Genomic DNA, 20537 nt, shown 5'->3' with positions numbered 1-20537 from the left:
CTGGACAGAGAAAGAGGAATATCTTGTTGCAGTAGTGGCCTGAAAAATATAGATCTTCTAGGCAAAAAGCCTGGAGTAGAGATGGGCAACTGTGATCCTCCAAGTGTTTGGGGTCTGTAGCTCATCATTGCTTATGTTAGGTATGGCTGAGGAGAGTTTTAGGATAAGAACATATAGAGAGCCACACCACCCCAAGCCAAAAGGATATAGCCAAGAGGATATAGGAGCAAAGATGTGACAATGCCAAGGACAGAAAGCCTATTCACCTCCTTGCCATTGACAATCAAGCAAAGAGTAAGATTTTTTTAAAAAACAATTATTCCTCTACAGCAAGAAAATATATTGGCCCTGCTGCTCTTTGGTTCAGCAAACATTAATATGAAGAACTGGAAATCTCAACTATGAACAGCAACTAGGAAGGAAACACATCCCTACTTATACAGCATGGCTTTGTAAGCCAATGCTCCCCCAGAAAAAAGAAGCGTGTTCATCAAATACGTGAAGGAGCATTGCTCAAACAGCAGTTGCTGTTTGCAAAGTGAAGGCAAGCAGCAGGTAGTCTGTACTTGCCTGCCTTTGTGCAATGTGGGTTCATCCAGGTGACAGCAGGGAGGTTGGAATCAGGGCGCATAAATCCTAATTCTAAGCAGCTTCCTGTTTTGGAATAAGAAGCTTAAAATGGTGAGATGAGGAAAGATACCATGGCCACTGAAGAAGACTGAAGGGCAAGAGAAGAAATCACAGTTACAAGAGTGTGTTAAGAATACATGCTTCTAGGCTAGCATAGCTACAATGCAGGTTATTGATTTAGAATGACACATAAATTGGCCCCTGTTAAACTGATGTATGAATCAGTTTCACAGGTATCAGTTTTGCAAGTATTAAGTAGACTTTTTTTTTAAAGGAAACATAAAATCACAGTGTTAATGGCTCACACTGGTTGGATCAGCTTAGGGCTTCTGATCTTCACTCAGTCTGGAACTAGAAATTTAGGTATAAAGGGGGAAATATTTCTAGTATTATCCTATACATGGCTATGAAGAAGTAAATCCCACTGAATTCAATGGAACCTACTCCCAACTAAGTTGGAATAGGATTGCAGCCTAAAACTATTCCTCATTTCAGTTCATGATTGTGCCATACTTTGCAAAAACTAGATACCTCCATACAGTGAAAAACTAGTCTGAGGAATTGTCATGATGGATTGATTTGGGGCCAATACTTGTATAGCACTTTACATCTGTGGGAGGTCATTTGGAAATATTTTTACTGTGGATTTATACTTAGACAAATATTACATCCAAAGGCATGACTCACATTGCTTACAAAAAGTAAATCTTCTGTGATCTGGTAGGGATTTAAAGATAGTTCAGTTAATAGCACTGTCCCTTTTCAGGTATGCTAAGTAGCTATGGAATTTGCTCTAAAGGCTATGGAAAACAGTCAGAATGAGCATGTAGTGGAATCAATGTATGTAGGCATTTATTGTCCAAGCGGACAATAAAATTCTCCCCAAAGCCTCCAGACAGGCATTTTTATGTCACAGTTTTATTTATGCTAGCTTCCATGCAGGATCAGTCTCCATGTATTGGAATAGCTGGTAGCCTTGCTCCTGATCCTGCTTGCTGTTTTATTACATGGGGAAAGAGAACTCTTCCACTTCTAGACACTGTTGGGAAGTGCCAAACCTCTAAAGCAACTAATAAAATGATAAAACTTTATTAAAAGATCACTGAAGGGTACAAGTGATGGGAGAGGGGTGAGCAGAGATCCATTTAGGGAGAATCAAGGATCACCATGACTCCCTATATTGCAATTATTTCTTATGTAAGGGTGTGCAACCTGTGGCCCTTCAGATATTGCTGGACTTTGACTCCCAGGCACTTTGCCAAGAGTGTCAATGGTGAGGGATCGTGGGAACTGCAGTCCAGCAGTTCACTATACTATGAGGTTGGGGGGGGGGGGGAGAGAGAGAGACATTTGACCCTCCAGATGTTTTGAATTCCCATGCCCACAATCCCTTAGACCAAAACATCTGGAGGGCAAAAAGTTCCCCAATCCTGAAGTGAAGGACAAACAGGTAACCATGGCAAATGTCCATATTGGTTACAAACGTCTTTGTTGAGTGAAGGAATTGTAATTAGACCTTGGTTATAGCCAAGATAGACCTTTAAAACTTGCTGTGAATCTTCTCTCTTAATCCACTACAGTATCTGCCTCAAGAAAACTAAAATGGATACCTAGGGCAAAGTTATGCAGTTTGCCTCTTAGGGATGTAATAGGTAGCAGTCAGTAGGCATCATAACCGTCACACTGTGCTACTCCACAACACATCTTTAAACACATTAGTCACACTATCTTCCAATATATAGGTAACAAGGAGGGAGGAAGAACACTTTAACAAGAAATAAACAACATTCAGGTGAATGCAACACCAGGGTCTCCTCTTTTTTTTTTTAAATAAAAAAAAACCATCATGGACACTGGTTACATCAAAAGCACAAATCCAATACCAACTTTTCCCTCCCCCTAAACCCTGGATTCTACAATAGGAGGGTGGATCCAATTAGAAAAAAAGACTGAAAAGCTTCAGAAATGAAAAAGCCAAGTGTAAAAGAAGTAGTTACAGAAGGCTCTGATATGTGGAAGAAACTGTGTGGCTGCTTGCAAAGCACAGCATGGGGGTCAGGTCTCAGTATAATAATCAGTTCTATACCCACTTTTATTCCCATGGTAACTTCCTCCTTAGTAATTATGTTGCCTCTTTTCTTTTCTTTTTTTACAGTACAGTGTGTTGTAGCAACACCCACAGCCATCCCTATTCCACTTTCTCACACTTCATGCTGGGAGTGGCATAACCCATATGGTTTTGCAAGCAATAAAAACATCAATAAAGAAGACTTTATGTTCCACAAAGATAGTGGCCATCACCTCTCTCTCTCTCTCTCTCTCTCTAATTACTGTCAAATTTGGGCAGTAATCAAGGTGCTCAAAAGTACCATAGCATTTCCTAAAGTGGCACCCTTCAGATGGGTGGTACTACAATTCCAAGCATCCCCTGCCAGGGCCATGGGCTGGTGGGAACTGTTGTCCACATCTGAGAGGGTACCAAGTTAGGGGAGACTGCAGGGTTTTTTTAAAAAAAAATCTTGGCACTAGGAGGAGCCTTGTTTTCCAGGGAAACAGCTGTAGATGGTATGCCACAATTCCCAGAAATCTGAATATTATCCCTGTTCCAGGCTTTTTAAAAAGTTGAAGCTCTGATAAGAACGTAACATAGCCCAGACTCTAACAAGTTTATATATATACCATCACAGCTGCAATGAAACACAGGAAAAATGGGAAATTGTCTTGTACTGAGTAAAATAATAAAGAACTCTCAATCTTTATTGTGGCCTATGGGGAGGGGGGCATCTGGTAGATAGACTGGCAAACAAGGCCAGCATTTTCATTGGTTTATGAAGGAGAAATGTAGGTCGTTTTCTACTAATTAATTAGAACAGTGAGTTTATTCTTACTACTTCACACATCTTCAGTAGAAAAATATTACATAACCAAAAAACTCTGTCTTGTTTATACCTCTAAGGCCTCATTCACACTACATAATAAACTGGTTTTCAAACCGGTGTAAACCAGTTTCAAGGGCCTTTGTTTGCACTTGCACTGAATTTCTGGTGTGGTTTGCCAGGGGGCTGCAGAGCTAAACCCAGTTAAACTGGTTCTTCTGAATCCATGGCATTCCCCACATGTTTTTAAATTAATCGATTCATCGCAAGTGTGAACACGCTGTTGATTGTATTCAGTTCCCGGTGGCACAGTCATCCCTTTGAACCAACTCCATTTTGATTTGATCCTATTGATGAATGTGAACAAAAAGTGGAGTAAATTGAAATGTGCAAATTTGATTGCCGTTTGAATAGTGTGAACATCTATTCGGCACTAAATTGCTCAATCAATTCAACACAAAAACTGGTGTATTATGTAGTGTGAATGAGTATGTCATCTTCTCCACAGTGGTGTTCTTTAGATGTTTTTGGGGAAAACTGAGATGTGCAGTTAAACACATCTAAAGCATAACAGGTGCGAGTAAAGCACAACTGTGAATTTAGAAAGAGGGTGCACAGAATCATTTCTGGGACATTACGAAACTGAACATCACCAAAAACATGTCCTTACTCTCAGTGTGTGTGCACACAAGAGCTTTCTGTTGTCAAGAGAACAACATTCTTCTGTTCTCACAGCAGAAGAAAAGGAACTGAGTGGGAAAGTGGTGAGACACATCTCTGAACATGCACCCTAAGGATGGGAGTGCAGTTCTCACTAAAATTTGGGTCTACCACATTTCCACTGTGCCTTTTTACCATTGGAATATCAATATGGGTGACTCCCAGTGTCCATGAAGTAGACAACAAAGTAACAGCTACATTTTGTGTTAAAATAAGACATACCATAGTTGATTTATATGTTTTAGCACAGATGTGCTTGCTAAAATATATGGTCCATTCTACATGTGCGTTATGAGGTAGATATGTGCCTTATGAGACAGAATGAAATAGATTCATAGAATCAGAGTTGGAAGAGCCCTCAAGAGCCCTCAAGTACAATTCCCTGCCATGCAGGAACACACAATCAAAGCACTTCTGGCAGTCAGCCATCCAGCCTCTGTTTAAAAACCTCCAATGGAGGAGACTTCATCACTCTCGAAGGCAGTGTGTTCCACTATCAAACAGCTCTTAGCACCAGGAAGTTCTTCCTAATGTTTAGAAGGAATCTCGTTTCCTGTAGCTTGAATCCATTGTCCTAATCTCTGGAGCAGCACAAACAAGTTTGCTCCATCCTCAATGGTAGAAAGTGATTATATTGATTCCAGATGCAAGATGGTAGATGCCATTTTGTAATGTTTTCTCACTTTAAAAAAATCCTTGAAAATAAAATGGAGTGGTGCATCAAGTGGAGGAATGCAAGACCAGCCTGTATCTTACTCTGCTAATTTCCTACTTCTTGTGAGTCTGTTTTGGTTCTGAATTTAACATACAAGAGCATTCTGAGAAATGAATTCCCACCAATAGTGTGAAGTATTACAGTTCTTAAACCACCCCAAAACACTGACCATTTCAGCCTAATGCATGGTTTAAGCAATCTCTGGAAAGATGCAAGGAGAAAGATGATTAGTAATAGTAAAACATTTTATTGTTTGATGGAGAAATAACCTATTGAACCACCAGATCTAAAAGCAACACGTTTTATTGCCATTATAATAAAGTTACAGGCAGGTCTCATTTTCAAACAAGTTACATGCCAGCCTTAAATTCTGAAAATTATTTTAATGGCTCACTTTTGAAATAGGTAAACCAGAAGTATGTAGAAGGCCTCTGACTACCATATATACTCAACTATACATTGACCTCCTGTATAGGTCAAGGTCAGATTCTAGTGCCAAAATTATGGATTTTGATATGATCCATGGATACTGTAAGTCAAGGGTAAAACTTAGTAGTGTGTAACAAGGGATCTAAATGATGAAGCAAAGGAAAACAATGCTAAAGTTTTTACAAAATTCCATCAGGCATAACTGTTTGTGCTCACCCTAAAGAGTGGATGGATGAGAGAGTAGGGGAGGTGGGTCAATGCTTCCAGGACAGATTACACCCTTGCCTTTCACCAGGGAATGGTTCATTTTTAAAGTAAGAGTTAAAGTACAGGACTCACATTAACCTGTGGATAAGTTAACTCAAATTTTTTGGGGTCAATGTTATGACCAAAATTTCTAGATTTATACATAAGCATATGCAGTATGTAGAGACCATCCTGTTCGTAGCATTAAGCAAACCTTTTTCTTCATAGATATGTGGGACAGGAAAGTTACTGTCCACAGAATCCAATGAAACATTGCCAAGATTCAGGCTAACAGTGGGCTGTTAGTATTTGCAGAAAGATGTCACTAATCCTTTGAAAATGTTTTCACCTTGTTTACAAAAGTCCACTAGTTGATGTTGTTATTCCACACATTTTAAAAATTCTTTCCTCTCTTCCTGTTCCTAACCACATCAATGTGCCCACCTCCCTTGCACTCTTAACCATGAGTGAGCTATCAGATTTAAAGAATTTATTCATGTATTGTGCTATTATTTCTTAGATTGTACACTATGGGCAGGTTTACTCTTATCTATTTTACTGTTTGTATATAAATAAAACATAATAATAACAACAACAAAAACAACAACAACAACAATAGTCTGAATTGCTTGTGTAACACCACACCCACCACCTTTCAGAGATTCTGGTGGATTTAAACACAACTAAAGTATGCTTCCTGAGCATGTCTAGTAGTGACATTTGCAATTCTTTGAAGCTCGTGTGGTGATGCTGTAAAATTTCATAGGTCATCCTAGGCCCTGGCTCTGATGCTGTAGCACCTTTGCTATTCAGGTGTCTCACTGCCCATGTGAATAGCTTGCTCCCATTATCATCTGAAGAGGAGGTGTTGGCTTTCCTGACACCACTCCTTCACAGAACAGAAAACTATGAAGATCCTCCCCTTTCTATGATGCAGTACCTCATATATGAGTAGGCACTAACATTTACTGGCAGGTTATATAAATTCATTTCCAGCCGTGACCTTGGCAATGCACAACAATGATAATAGAAAAACACTGCATAAGCATTTGTTCATCTTTATGGTACCACATGATTTCATGTTGTTGCTTGCTACAATCAACTAACAAAGCTATCCTTGTGCAAGTAAAGAGAGCAGGGAAAAGTTACTTTTGCAACCTACAACTCCCCAAACACATAGGTCAACATGGTTATTCCAAGTTATGGAAATAAGGAAATATATTTTGCCTGTTTGCAAACTATTTGATCTCTGTGTATTTCTTTCCTTGTATACTGGCATCAATCTACTTTCTTTTACCCATTCTAGGTGCTGGTGAGTCAGGCAAGAGTACAATTGTCAAACAGATGAAGTGAGTACCATATGTTGGAACTGGGGTACAAAGAGTCCAGAAGACAGCTGTGCTCTTTAGAGTTTTTCTTCTGTGTTTGTTTCATGTCAGCCTAGTGTAGCATATTGACAGGCACTTTCAGTGTTGCTGGCAACCAAGCTGGGCTAAGGCAAATAACTTAAAGAGATTATGGAAGGATTAAAACACAAATAAAAATAGCATTTGGTTAAAACCAAGCTAGGACAACAGGGAGCAACTGCTTGATTCTTCAGCTGATCCCGTATAGGATAAGAAATTCCTTTTCAAACAGGTACTGATCAGCAATCAACACTGATTTCTGTGCATATAGTTTAAATGTTTCTCATAGGAGATCCAAGAATAGCAGTTTTCTAAGTTCTGTGAAATGAGTATAAAAGTGAAAGCACCATGAAGACAGATATAGAGCTATTACTTAGCTCTCTTTTCTCTTGGATCTTGAACTTAATATTGACGTGCTACTAGGAAAATGCAAACCATAGAGATGGAGAGGGGTGCCTTCATGGTAGCAGTAATCAGTGTTGAAATGCTACTACATGCAGCAAAGGAGCTGTCAAAGTGTAACATTGGCTAACAAACCTGGTGGTTTTAGTTGCCAGAATTTCAGAGTTCAGTGCCAGACATACTGAGAAGCATGATAACTGTTGCTACAAATTCACTTCCAGAGGATGGAAAGACCAGATATTCTTCCCCACACCCCATTTCTGGCCACAAATGTTTTTATCTCTACTACCAAGAAATTTAAATAGACCATTAGCCTATTCTAGATTTACAACTTTCACAATCTCAGGGGATAAGGGCAGGAAGCATCAGTGGGATGGGCAGTATTTCTGCTATACAAGTAATGGGAATGGCACTCAAGAGCACAATTCAGGCAGAGCCAAAATCCACTCCTCAGCTAAGACATGATCTCACTGTCAGGTCTATGGGCAGGTCCTGCTCCCGCTTCCTGAACTGAAATCACTCCAATGCTGAAAGAACAGCATTGATTGCCAGTTGTTTTCTGGGCAAATTTCAAGGTGTTGTTTTTAACCTTTACTGCTCCAAGCAGCCTAGAGCCTAGCTGTCTGAGGGACTGACTGTCTTGGAATGAACCAGCTTGGTTATTAAGGTCAACAGGATCTCTGGAATATCCTCCACTCATTAGCAGAGACCCACTTGTAGGGCCTAGGAACAGATTTGCACACAAACTAAGTAACCTACAGCTCAAGATCTCAGGTTATGAAGAACCTTTAAATGGAATATCCCCTGCCTACATTTATTATTTCTGTTTTAATTGTCTTTTCTGTTAGAGTGCATACTTTTTGGTAATACTATGGAGCCTCTTAGATTTGCTGCAGTTAGTGCCTCAATTTGTCTTAATTGAGCCCTGGAAAAAGGACTTTGTTCTGTGTTGCTCCTGATACAAGGAACCCCTCTAAAATGGAATTATGATGGGTCCTCCAGTCTTTCTGTATTCAGGAAGACAGATCTTTATAGTTTGTCTTTTTTATTTTAAAAAAAATACTGTAGTTTATTGTTTCATGTGACAGTTTTTAATTATTGTCATATTTTTTTTGCATACCACTTTGGTGAGTGAAAAATTGCCTGATATAAAATAAGCTTTTATTTTATCATGAACAACAGCCTTTTTGTTTTTCTTCACAAGTGAATTTTTGCCATCTGTATCCCTCTGTGTGTAGCTATATAAAATTGGTACAACTTCAAAATATAGTTTGGCATTTCATATGAAATGATTGTATCTTCTGCTACTTAACACAGGATTATCCACCAAGATGGCTACACGGAAGAGGAATGTTTGGAGTTCAAAGCAGTCATTTATGGCAACATACTACAGTCCATTTTGGCCATCATCAGAGGCATGACCACTTTGGGAATAGATTATGCTGATTCAAGCCGAGGGGTCAGTATTATCATAATTAGTCAAAGAATGTTCTCCTTCAACCTGGAAGCATTACTGGTCATATAAGCTAGAGGGCTCTGGGAGCTGTAATCCAAAACAGTAATTTTCCTAGGTCTACCTGAAGTGGAGGCAGAGGGCAGAACAGAACTTTTTAAAAAGTTGGAAATTGTTCTAACACTAGGAAATAGTTATGTGTTAACCAGTCATACACATTAAAGTCATGCAAGTTAAAAAGATAAAATGGAGGAAAGGAAAAAAGTGGGGAGAGAGAGAGAGAGAGAAGAATGTGGTATCACCTTTAAGACTAACTGGTTTTAACTTTACCAGGAGCTTTTTTTTTTTGGTATAAACGGACTTTTTCAAATGCAGTAAAGAGTGAAAACCAGGTCTTAAGATATTGTGAGTGTGTTTCTGTAGTGTATATGTGTGTGTATACATGTGTAGTAGTGGTGGTGCATATGTGTGTGTATAGTAGCATATATGTGTGTGTATACTAACACACACATATACACCAGTTAAGTCTTAAAGATGTTGCTACATTCCTTCTCCCTCCCACTTCTTTTTATACTGCAAGAGACTAACAAGAGAGCTACTTCTTTGTAACAGGATGGTTTCACATTTCCTCAGGATGAGGCAGTTATTGCATGATGCCACCTGGTGGTTAAACAAAATTTTGTTTGACCATTTACTAGTCTCTTCTCAATGGATCCTCAGATTTTCAGAGCTGGAAAAAAAAGACGGGAGTAAAAAGTATACTCCTGACAAAGTTGTGTGATCATGCTGAAGATTTTCAGACATATCACGCTTATCCAAGACTTCTCCTGTGAAGACCCAGGAAATTTCCAGCAATAACCCATTCATTATCTGATGAAGATTATCAGATGACGTTGCGCTTATCCAGGCCTTATCCCAGGAAGAACCAGGAATGCTCCAGTAACAACCCATTCATCCAGGAATGGTTTGTTACTGGAGTATTCCTGGTTCTTCCTGGGATAAGGCCTGGATAAGCACAACGTCATCTGATAATCTTCAGAGTGATTGTGTAATTATTCCAAGAGTATGCTTTTTTCTTCCCCAATTTCCCCGTCGGATAATTTCCTCAGGAGCTCAGGCACAAAGCTGTGGGACCAGGACCAACTTCTAGTGGCGTCTCAGTTGATGATGTTTATGGCTACACCCAACATATCCTCAGCTGCTATAAATAATAGTGGGGTACAAAATACTAATTAAATTCGGTGCTGGTGAAAATGTGCTGAGATGCCAGCCAGCACCTGATTTTCCTGGTAAGCTTCTATGTTGGAGAACTGCACAAATCATGTCAAGATTTGTGAAGACCCTGGGGGAGCCACCAGTGTGCCTATTTGAGAGGAAACATGGAAGTCAAGACACTATCGTTGTCCAGTTATTCTGTTATAGGAAGATTCCCTGGATGTTACTATCATCAACAGATAACATGTCCTTCTTATAATGCTCCACAGGATCAACTGTAAAAGTTTTACTATGCCTTGGTCAAATCTGATCTATTGCAATTTTGACTTAACTACTTTTTACCCTTTCCTCAACAGCCATGGTCAACAATTGTTTTTATCTTTTCCCTTTCTTTGGGTAATCATCATCTAGTTTCTTCAGTGAGGAAAAAAGCCTCTCTCAAAGTTATGAAGGATTAAAATATTCCCAGTTTTTTGACAGAGGTGGTGGGATGCATTGTTTCCACAAGATCAAACACAGACAAGATTCCATCTTTGAACCTCATTTTTCAGCCATGCTTCAAGATATCAAGGAAACATGGTCACCTTATAGATTATACGTCTTTTTCAGGATGATGGGCGACAGCTGTTCAACTTGGCAGACTCCATTGAAGAGGGAACCATGCCTCCAGAGCTAGTGGACTGTATAAAGAAGCTCTGGAAAGATGGAGGGGTTCAGGCCTGCTTTGAGCGAGCAGCTGAGTACCAGCTGAATGACTCTGCTGCATAGTGAGTCTGTCTTTACAGTCATATCTCTATGGAAAATATCATAATGGAGAGAGGAGAGGACATACTATCAGCTCAAGTGTTTGTGATGAGAAGATTTTGAAGAACAGAGCTGGAGAACCTCTGGCCCGCCAGCTGTTACAGGGACGCCAATTCCCATCAGCCTGGTCAATGATAAGTAATAATAGGAGTAGTAGTTCATCAGTATTCAGAGGGCAACAGGTTCCCTGGCTCTGTTTAAGAAAGATCATAATGAGCTTATTCAGTACAAACCTGTTATGGACTCACCTACTCACGTTTTTACCATCATTTGAAACACAACCAGCTTAGTACAAAGCAGAGGCTACTTCCTTCCCTCGTTCCAGAGGAGCCCATAAAGCCAGAGAGTTTGAGTCTTGGCTGTAGTCTCCATTATTATAAGAGCAGAGGTGATCAAGGATGAACTGTAGATCATATATGATATTTATGGAAACGTCCTTTTGTCTGTTGCCTAGATCTTGTGAGATTTGTTGGGATCAATCAGAAATAGGGTTAGAGGAATCTCAAACAACACTCCTGGGCCTTCTGGCCTGGCTCCAACTTAAAGCCCAATTTCCAGAACAGAAAGACTGTGCTTGTGCAGTTAAACTAGAACTGTGTGAGACAAGAGTGAGATTTATTTTTCCCTATTTATCCTGACCAGTGGGAAGGATAAGACAAAGAATAAGACAGTGGGAGCTAGTGTTACAGCTGCTCCTGGAAGGATTTGAAGTCTCCTGAATAAGTGCCTAATTCACTCACAGTCATAGATTCAGTGCAGCCTTGGAAATAATATTTGCACATAAGAGAACAGATTCCTATCAACAATTGTTGTCCTTGTGTATTACAACAATTTACAACCCCATAGTCCTCTTTTTGCAAATGCTGAGCAACATGAGAGCTGTCTGCTTATGCTGGCATGGTTGATCATATTAATCTTCCCCACTGGCACCCTCTCATCCTATAGGAGAGATGGTCAGTGGAGAAGACCCAAGCAGCCTGGCCCACCAGCTCCCATCCAACTGGTAGGTACATAGGAAAGAGAGGAGTTGCTTTCCACATAGCCTGTATATTGTAAGCTTCTCACTGACATATTTGATCAAGGAACTGTCCTTTTGTTTTTGCTATTGTTAAACATTTAAAACAGAGGCTTAGTTAATCTATGTAAAGGATTTGCATGCTTTCTAAGAAAAACAAACAATTGTAACTGTAACTAGATCCAACCAAGCAAAGCAGTACAACAAACTGCAAAATATTAACTCACACTATTCTTACAGTAACCTAAAGCAAACATAGTGGTAAATGTTTTTATGCCTCCAACGTCACTGAATTAGAAAAGAGCTAACCATTGCTTACGTCAGACTCCTGCTTAACCCATTATATTCTAATTGGGTACATGAAGAAGAAAATCAGCAATCAACTCCTAGTTGTCACTTCATAGCTTTCTGAATTGCTGAATATTTACAGCAGGCAATGCAGTCACTGTCTTGGATCATACCTGACTTGTCTGTCTTTAGGGTGTCAGTGTTCAGCCAGAATTCTGTGGTGGTTTGAACTTGGAAGATCTGGGTTCAAAAGCCTAATCATGTATTAAGGCTTTAGAAAGCTTTTGCTGGGTGAGCTTACCTCTCCTTATGTAAAACTGGAATACAAATGATTTAATCAAGTGATTGTGAAATGTTACAATAAAATCTACAATTTACAGGTAGAAATTATGAACTTCTACTTTGCTTTCTTGTATAGTTACCTGAACCAACTGGATAGGATCACAGCTCCTAACTATCTACCCAATGAACAGGATGTATTGAGATCACGAGTTAAAACTACAGGTATCATAGAAACAAAGTTCTCTGTCAAAGACCTCAACTTCAGGTAAGCAACCCCCTACCTTTCATGAATTCCTTGTTGACTGTCTAATCATAACTAATTCAATTTCTTTTGCCCAATGTGCAGTATGGATACATTCTTAAATCCTTTGAACTTTAATTATTAACCCCTTGTATTGGTGACTCTGGGAACTGAGTACAAATACATGAGGTCTCATTCTGTGCATTTTTGCCAAATGAAACAGCACACTCTTACTGATGGACTTGAAGTTAAGAAATCATCCCCAAAAGCCTACCTGGTCCTAACACTGTCCTCAGGCACCAGGCAGACACCCAATTTTTCAAAAGACCTTCTGGGTTTAAGGATTTGGTATGTATTACTTTTTTTCTGAGGCAATAAGCGTAGGCTATTTCATTTATTTTATTATTTCATTTATTTTATTATTCTGTTACCACCCTGTAAGGCATGTTTTGAGGCCTTCCTGGGCCCCTAGTGGGCATTTGCAGACCTTTTGAGGGGGAAATACAAGTTTGCAAAATTTTACTTTGATCTGGATGGTGGTGGTCCAGTGGGGGCCCTTCCATACCACCTAGAAATCGTTTCTGGACATTTTGGAACATTCTTTTTGGCAAAAAAATTTTTTTTTTACCCTAGCGGGCCACAAAAACAGCCCTAGGGAACTGTATGCAGCCCATGGACAACATTTTACCTACCCCTGGTCTACGTTATGGTCATGCAGCCTTAAACAGCCTGATGAGTAATAAAACAATAATTTATTTATACTACTAAATGTTACGTTCATTTAAACTACATATCAGCCGGGTGGCTCTTTTCCTGCAGTGTATTATTTCGAACAGTGCTAAATAAATGTCACAAACATCATTCTTCCTTTTGCAGGATGTTTGACGTAGGTGGACAGAGGTCAGAGCGCAAAAAGTGGATCCACTGCTTTGAAGGAGTGACTTGCATCATCTTCTGTGGAGCTCTCAGTGCTTATGACATGGTGTTGGTAGAAGATGATGAAGTGGTATGTTTTTTGGTTCAAACTCTAAGTCATGCATGCATAGACAAAAGCACCTTTTTGTAGGTGCCAATGAGGTTCCAACCCTGGAACTCTGATGGTGCCTGTAAATGCCAGCAGAGAGCAGCAGGCTGTGTGATACTCCCTTTTCTGGATTGGAAGGTTTCTGCTTCCACACCACAGGGAGCAATGGTGGCCTGGGAGCCTCCATAGGAAAGATTTTTACCTTCTACAGGTGAAATCAGGCCTATCAGCTGAAGGTCCCAAATCTATGAACAGAGTCAATAGGTGCTTCACTGCCAACCATCTGTCTATACTGCAAAATCAAAAATCACATCAGGCACCTCCACCACCACAGAAATTACAGTGGTGCTAGATTCTTCCCCTTAAACAAATAACCTGATGAAAGTTGTGCACAACATGAGGAAGAAAATTAAAGAGCCCTGAGGGTACCTACTGGTTTGTTTGCCACAACACGCTGCTCTGATGCAAGTCCAAGAAGCAAATAACATTTGCCTGACATTGTCTTAACCTCTGCCTGAAATTAAATATCTTTCTGTAAGCAGTTAAGAAGTTGGGAGGTAGGATTAACTTGCGCAGAACAGCTACAACAGATCTAGTTCATTCCAATCCTCCATGTGAATTATAAGGACAGGGAGAACCTCATCAACCTACGTCAAAAGTGACATCAGCATGCAGGCTTTAGCAAATACATGAATAATAATAAGAATTCCCTTCCTAGTTTTACTAATGGGTTCCTGAAAACCAGAGTGGAAAGGTAATCAGTTTCTTTTAAAAAAGGAGAACCAGCAACACTGTTGGATTTCCAAAGGAGAAGTGTGAGTGGTGTAGACTTGCCCCTTTTCCCAAAATTTGTACACCTCTGTTCAACATTATCCCCCTGTACAACACTAAAGCACAAGTGGGGGGGGGAACACTTGTGGGATTTGCTCAATTTTGTTTTTTACTAGCTCCCCGAGATTCATGAACTAGAACCAAAGGTCTAGGTAGTGGCTCAGTGGAACAGACAGAACTAAAGCATAAGGGAATCGTTAAGCCACAGGTGGGTAACATATGGGCTGCATGCTGCTTCCAACCTCCTCTTTTTGTGGCCCCCAGAACCCCCCGCTTTAAAAAACCTGGTGTGACAGCACTTCACTTCTAGTTTGGGTGCAGCAGTGCTCTGAGGCCCAGGTATGTGTGTGAGAGTAATGTCCCACTTGCCAATGCAGTTGTCTCTCTCTAAAAATTCAGCTCAGAATTTGCCTATTGGCAGAACTGAGGTGTACGTCTTTTCATACACATACAAAAATACCTAGTTTCTGTCCAAATATTATGTTTTAGGATTCGGAGGACAGACACATTTGCATTTTGCTGTTGTTAAAAACAATTTAAAGTCACAACCCTTACCAATCTTCTGTACTTCCTTTCACCTGGAATGTTACCAGTATCCTGATCTATCTTTTGCACATTTCTGAACTAAAAGCATGGATTTATCTTCAACAGCAGCATTTGGACTGCTGAAAATCTAACCAAAACGAACACAGAAGAAGTACACTTAACAAGTTTTGCAATTTTAAAAAAGCATATTTCAGTGATCGGGCCCTGAAGCCTGTTGCATGCAGCCGCTTTATCGATACCAATGAAATTATACACTGCTGCTCATAGCCCAATGTAGCAAATCTTACGTTCAAAAATAAAACCATATATGCCTGCTGCTACTGTAAACTGAGAGGATAGAAGCACAGCATTTGGGAGACTCCACTCAAATAAAACTTGTACACTTTTATTTTAGTCTGAGAGATTATTAGGTGGAGGGAGATTCCAGTATTCTCTCTATATGCAGAAATTAGGAGGGGCAAAATTCTCAGAATTGCCAGTTTTAAAAGCTTATTTTCAAGGGTTTGGGGGAGCTGCAGGAAGATCTTTTCTAAAAGAAAATCACCCTCCAACCTACCTTTGCTTCAGCAGGAATGCTAGATTTGACCTTTTATTTCTTTAAAAGTAACATTTTTTCCTTAAAGGTTTTATAAGCAAGCTTTTAAAAGGAGCTTGGTTGCTTTGCATTTGATAAAGTTAGAACATTATTACATACAGTATATGGATTCATATCCACATATTTCTTTTTACAGAACAACTATATTTCTCATATTATTGTTTATTCAGTGGAACCATCCATTTTCATTATTTTAAGGAATGCAGCTTCAAATTTGAAGTCAATGTACCTAGGAATATTTTCTGATGGAGTCTAGCAGTGTATTTTGACGATAAAATGAACAGATACTTGGCACAAATTTTGAAGCTTAGTTGTTTTAAAACTTGTGGTCTTCTCCCTAGAACCGCATGCATGAATCCTTGCATCTGTTCAACAGTATATGCAATCATAAGTTCTTTGCTGCTACCTCCATCATTCTATTCCTGAACAAGAAGGACCTTTTTGAAGAAAAGATCAAGAAAGTACACCTCAGTATTTGCTTCCCAGATTATGATGGTGAGTTGCTAAGTTTGTCCTTTTTATTCTTCCTAATAAAGTCATTAGATCAGAGAAGCCAATTCACACAGCCCTTTTCTTTTCTCTTGTATAAATGGTGTCAAATATGAATAAGCCTTAATTTTTCTCTTGCAACTGGGCTAAAGATTTAATGGTTTGAAACAAAACACAGAAGCTCATTTGTGACACACTCCTTTGAGTAAATAACCCCTCTTGTTGCACCAAAGTCATCATTCAGTATCTTGTGTACCTTACGATCTTAAAAAGATCTCATGGCAAATTGCAAACACATACTACAAAATATAAAAATTCATTTCAATTTGCATTGTGTTTATTATGAATGCTACATTTTACTCTCATTTTCATACACAAAGCACTGGAGAGGCACAAAGGGGTTTATTGGTTTGTTTTTCTCCCATATAATTGAAGACCGCTTTGCAAAAATGTTGCTAAGGAATGTTTTTATACAATGAATACATTTTTGTATGAAGCAAGAGAAGGAAGTTGCAAGGCAGACGTGAAACTTACCGACTTGGGACCTAAAACTCCAAGGGCAAAACTCTGTTCACAGGATGCCTCCACTGGTGGAAATAGATTTTTCCAGTGTATTCTTGTGATCTCTCTGAAGTAAAGTGGGAGGTAACAAAGAGGGAAGAAGAAATTGTCAAAACTCCCCTCCCCTTCCCTTCCCAATAGGAGACTCCCTTGGAACAAAGGACCTTCCTCATGGAAGGATTGAAGTTGTACATTTCAAATAAGCTAAGCTTCTTTCAGCAACATTTCTATATCTTGTTTCCACTTTGACACAGGTCCCAATACATTTGAAGATGCAGGCAACTACATTAAGCTTCAGTTCCTTGATCTGAACATGAGAAAAGATGTGAAAGAAATCTACAGTCACATGACTTGTGCCACAGACACACAGAACGTCAAATTTGTATTTGATGCTGTCACAGATGTCATCATCAAGGAGAACCTCAAGGACTGTGGTCTCTTCTAAATCTTCATTTTTTAAAGGTAATTTTTATCCTATAGATAGAACATAATGTTCTAGTAATTCTCTGTTAGAAAGACAAGTGGATGAGTGTACTATACTTTAGCATTTAGCTATTAAATGTTTAAAACAATTCTTATACCTGATCTTGCATTTGTGCTTACCCCAGTAGCCCAATCCAATGGATACTATTGCTACAAAAACACTAACCCACCACTTATTTTAGCAGCATTCTTAGCCTTCTTCAGATTGCAGCAGGTTTAAAGACCTGTTTTAGGAAGATTAACATAGTATTGAATTAATTAAGAGGTTGAACTACCACTGAGTTCTGAGGCAGTTTCCCCAGTTCCTTTGCATATAAATTTCATTAACTGGTACTAAACATTATATACCAGTAATTATATAGTTAAGATAGAGAATTGGAGCACCTACTGCATAGGTAGTAGTAATCCTAATACTACATAGGGAGGGGGGAATTCTCTTTTGAAAAGAACTATGTATGTGTTCTGATTTTTCTTATCTTCTGCCTAGTTGACACAGGCTAGGTTGTCACATAAAAAGTGGCAAGTCCACTGAATTCTTTTTAGTTTGGGATAAGCAAGCATGCTGACTCCTTGACCTACACTGCTTCTCTTTGCAGTGGGAATAGCAAAATCCACATACTCTCAGTCCATGGTTTATGTTGTCTCAACCCCCAGTAGGAGCCTGGTCCATCATTGTTAAGTTACTTCTCCAGCAAATGAGAATGATCAGACATCAAAAGTCAGCAGGCTGCCAATCTTATGAGCAGCCTGAAATGACATCTGCACTTATAACATGTCCAATGTGTTGGATACAAGATGAAATTTGAGAGGAATTTTTCATCAGTTTGTCTGGAATGGCATGAGCTGTTTTGGAATTAAAATGCTGCAATGTAATTTTTATTTTATTTCTCAAAATAATCTTTCACTTTCTTAATCCATTAGGAAAAAGGACTTCCAGATAGCTTCACTGTTCTGCTGAGCAGAGCCAACGGAGTAAATAGAAGTCACCGGACAGTCCACACTTTTCTATATCCCATCCATGATGCAAACTGTATACCTCCAGTAATATGATTATTCTTCTTTCTGACATACTCTGCAATCTGTAAATTCTGAAACAAAATGAACATGAAACAACAAAATCTCATCTGCAAACAAGGGATCATGTGTCAAACATTGGACTTTCCTGTCTCTACACAACTGTGATCTTTTAAAAAGCATCACTCTCTCTGGGAAAAATATAATCAGTGCTTTTGTGGATTCTTTGATAGAATGGTTCACTTCCTTTACCTACAAATAGTCTGGACTATGATTCTCCTGATTGTGAAAATCACCATCTGATAAAACCGAAGTCCAATAACTCCTATATTTTATGTGTGCTCAGATAAGCCCCAAAACTTGGGTGGCATCTCTGAAAACTTCTAAATGATCACACACTGTTCTCTCAAACTGGTCCAATTTGTCCCCACAGCCTTAAGTAGGTAATTTATTTTCCTTCCAGTATTCAACTAAATCAGTACTGAAGGCGTAATGAACCCAGACTGAATCTTCCTCTCCATACTAATCCCACAGAATGTATCAGTACTGATCTCAGCCCAACTCACTTTACCTCCTGCTGTGGAGACAATTGCTCTAGCTGTCTCACTTGTCACTGTTATTAAAAGGTCACAACAGTGTACCAAAGCAAGTCATAGGGTTAGATAATTTCTCCTAACATATAGGAAATAGAAAAGATTCAAAGTGGAAATGGTTATGTCAGGGCTCTCATTCTGGTATTTAGAACTGTATTGTTCTTGACCATTTGTAAATAAGTCATGTTACTAGACAATATTCTCTTTGTATTAATATTTACTGGAAAAAATTGCTTATACAGCTTCAACTAAATGTAGAAAATCCAAAAATAAAGAAATGTGCATTAAAACTGTTGACTGTGTTATCTATTTTAAAAAGTAATTATTCTGACTTCCTTAATTTTCATATTTGTTTCCAAAAAACATCCAACACATTTTCATGCTTTGCACAGAGGCTTAATAGTGTAAGAATCAGTACAATTCAGTGGTTAACATTGTATTTGAGGACCTGGAGTTAAATTTTAACTAGTGCACGAAATACACAGGCCAAATAAAGCTCTGGTGACATGATGTTCAAAAGACACAGGTTCCAAACCTCCTGGAAGTTGCTTCGAGGCTGCCTAATATGGGAGGAAGTTGGTCCAAAAGGGAGAGGCAAAACCCCTACCTGCTGGCAGCACATTTGGGACTATGGCAGCAGTCAGCTTCGGAACCACAGCGTCCAGTCACCACAACCCCGGAGCAGCCTGTGGCTGCTCCTTTTACCCTGTCTGCTTCACCCCTAAGACAAAGATGTTTATCACACTATGCTCTTAAAGAGCTACTATTCCAGTGTGACTCCTCTAGCAGCCTCCTGTTGCATGCTGGGATTGGCAGTTTTAAGGAGCTGAACTTCTCTGCCTGAGAATTCTAAATACCCCTCCTTAAAACTGCCAATCCCAGCATGCAACAGGAGGCAGCTAGAGGAGTCACACTGGAATAGTACCTCTTTAAGAGCTCGTCTGATAAACACCAAAGTCTCATATGTGTATTCAGTGACTGCAGCATTAAGGTATAGGTTGCATGTGTGAAATTTTCACAAAACAAAGCTCAGATAGAAATCAAATGTCAGTTTAAACACTGTTTTTCAACAGAATGATTTAGCTTGCCAATAACTGACCAAATACTGTGTACTAAACATGCATATATGAAATCAGCCCTGAGTACCCTTGGGCAAGCTGCAGCTAACTTGACTTTTGAAAATGAGTACATTACCTTACAGTGTTAAACACTAATTTTCAACACTATCATACCAAAGTGTGCACACAGAGAAACCTAGAAACCCAGTAATCTGTAACAGCCTCCCAAGTGAAGAGAATTTGGATCACCCTTTTGCTGTACTCTTAGCCATTATAGTCTATAGTAAATAGTCACTATGGAGAATTCTAAATAGCTATTGTAATATCCTGCAGATACAAAGTGCCTCCAGCCTCAGCCATATTTGAATAAACCAGGAATAGGGGATATGTGAGCTTGCCAGATGTTGTCAGACACCTCTCATTGTCAGTTATCAGACACCTCTCATTGTCAGTTATGTTGGCTAGAGATGAGGAAAGTGTAATGAACATCTGGATTGCTCATGTTCCTCCCCCCTCCCCCATAGTATGTCTATCAATACTGTGGAAACCTGGTATCAAAATTATTCAGAAATGAATACAAAAGTTCCAGAAGTATTATTACATGAAAGGTTAGTAACATCA

At 39.3% G+C, this 20537-nt stretch overlaps 1 protein-coding gene across 1 annotated transcript in view; it reads left to right on the top strand.

The window, feature by feature from the left end:
• GNAT2 (G protein subunit alpha transducin 2) overlaps positions 1-19136 on the top strand; it is a 21469-nt gene extending 2333 nt beyond the window's left edge. The window contains exons 2-9 of the mRNA XM_042462769.1: positions 6923-6965; positions 8742-8883; positions 10702-10859; positions 12618-12746; positions 13599-13728; positions 16060-16213; positions 17023-17230; positions 18173-19136. Coding sequence (XP_042318703.1) covers positions 6923-6965; positions 8742-8883; positions 10702-10859; positions 12618-12746; positions 13599-13728; positions 16060-16213; positions 17023-17213 — 947 coding nt within the window. The 3' untranslated portion in view covers positions 17214-17230; positions 18173-19136. The remainder of the gene's footprint in view (positions 1-6922; positions 6966-8741; positions 8884-10701; positions 10860-12617; positions 12747-13598; positions 13729-16059; positions 16214-17022; positions 17231-18172) is intronic.
• The last annotated feature ends 1401 nt before the right edge of the window (positions 19137-20537 follow it).

This window comes from Sceloporus undulatus, chromosome 4 (assembly GCF_019175285.1).
Source record: "Sceloporus undulatus isolate JIND9_A2432 ecotype Alabama chromosome 4, SceUnd_v1.1, whole genome shotgun sequence".
In the NCBI taxonomy this organism is placed as follows: domain Eukaryota; kingdom Metazoa; phylum Chordata; class Lepidosauria; order Squamata; family Phrynosomatidae; genus Sceloporus; species Sceloporus undulatus.
This window is presented reverse-complemented; position numbering and strand designations above follow the sequence as displayed.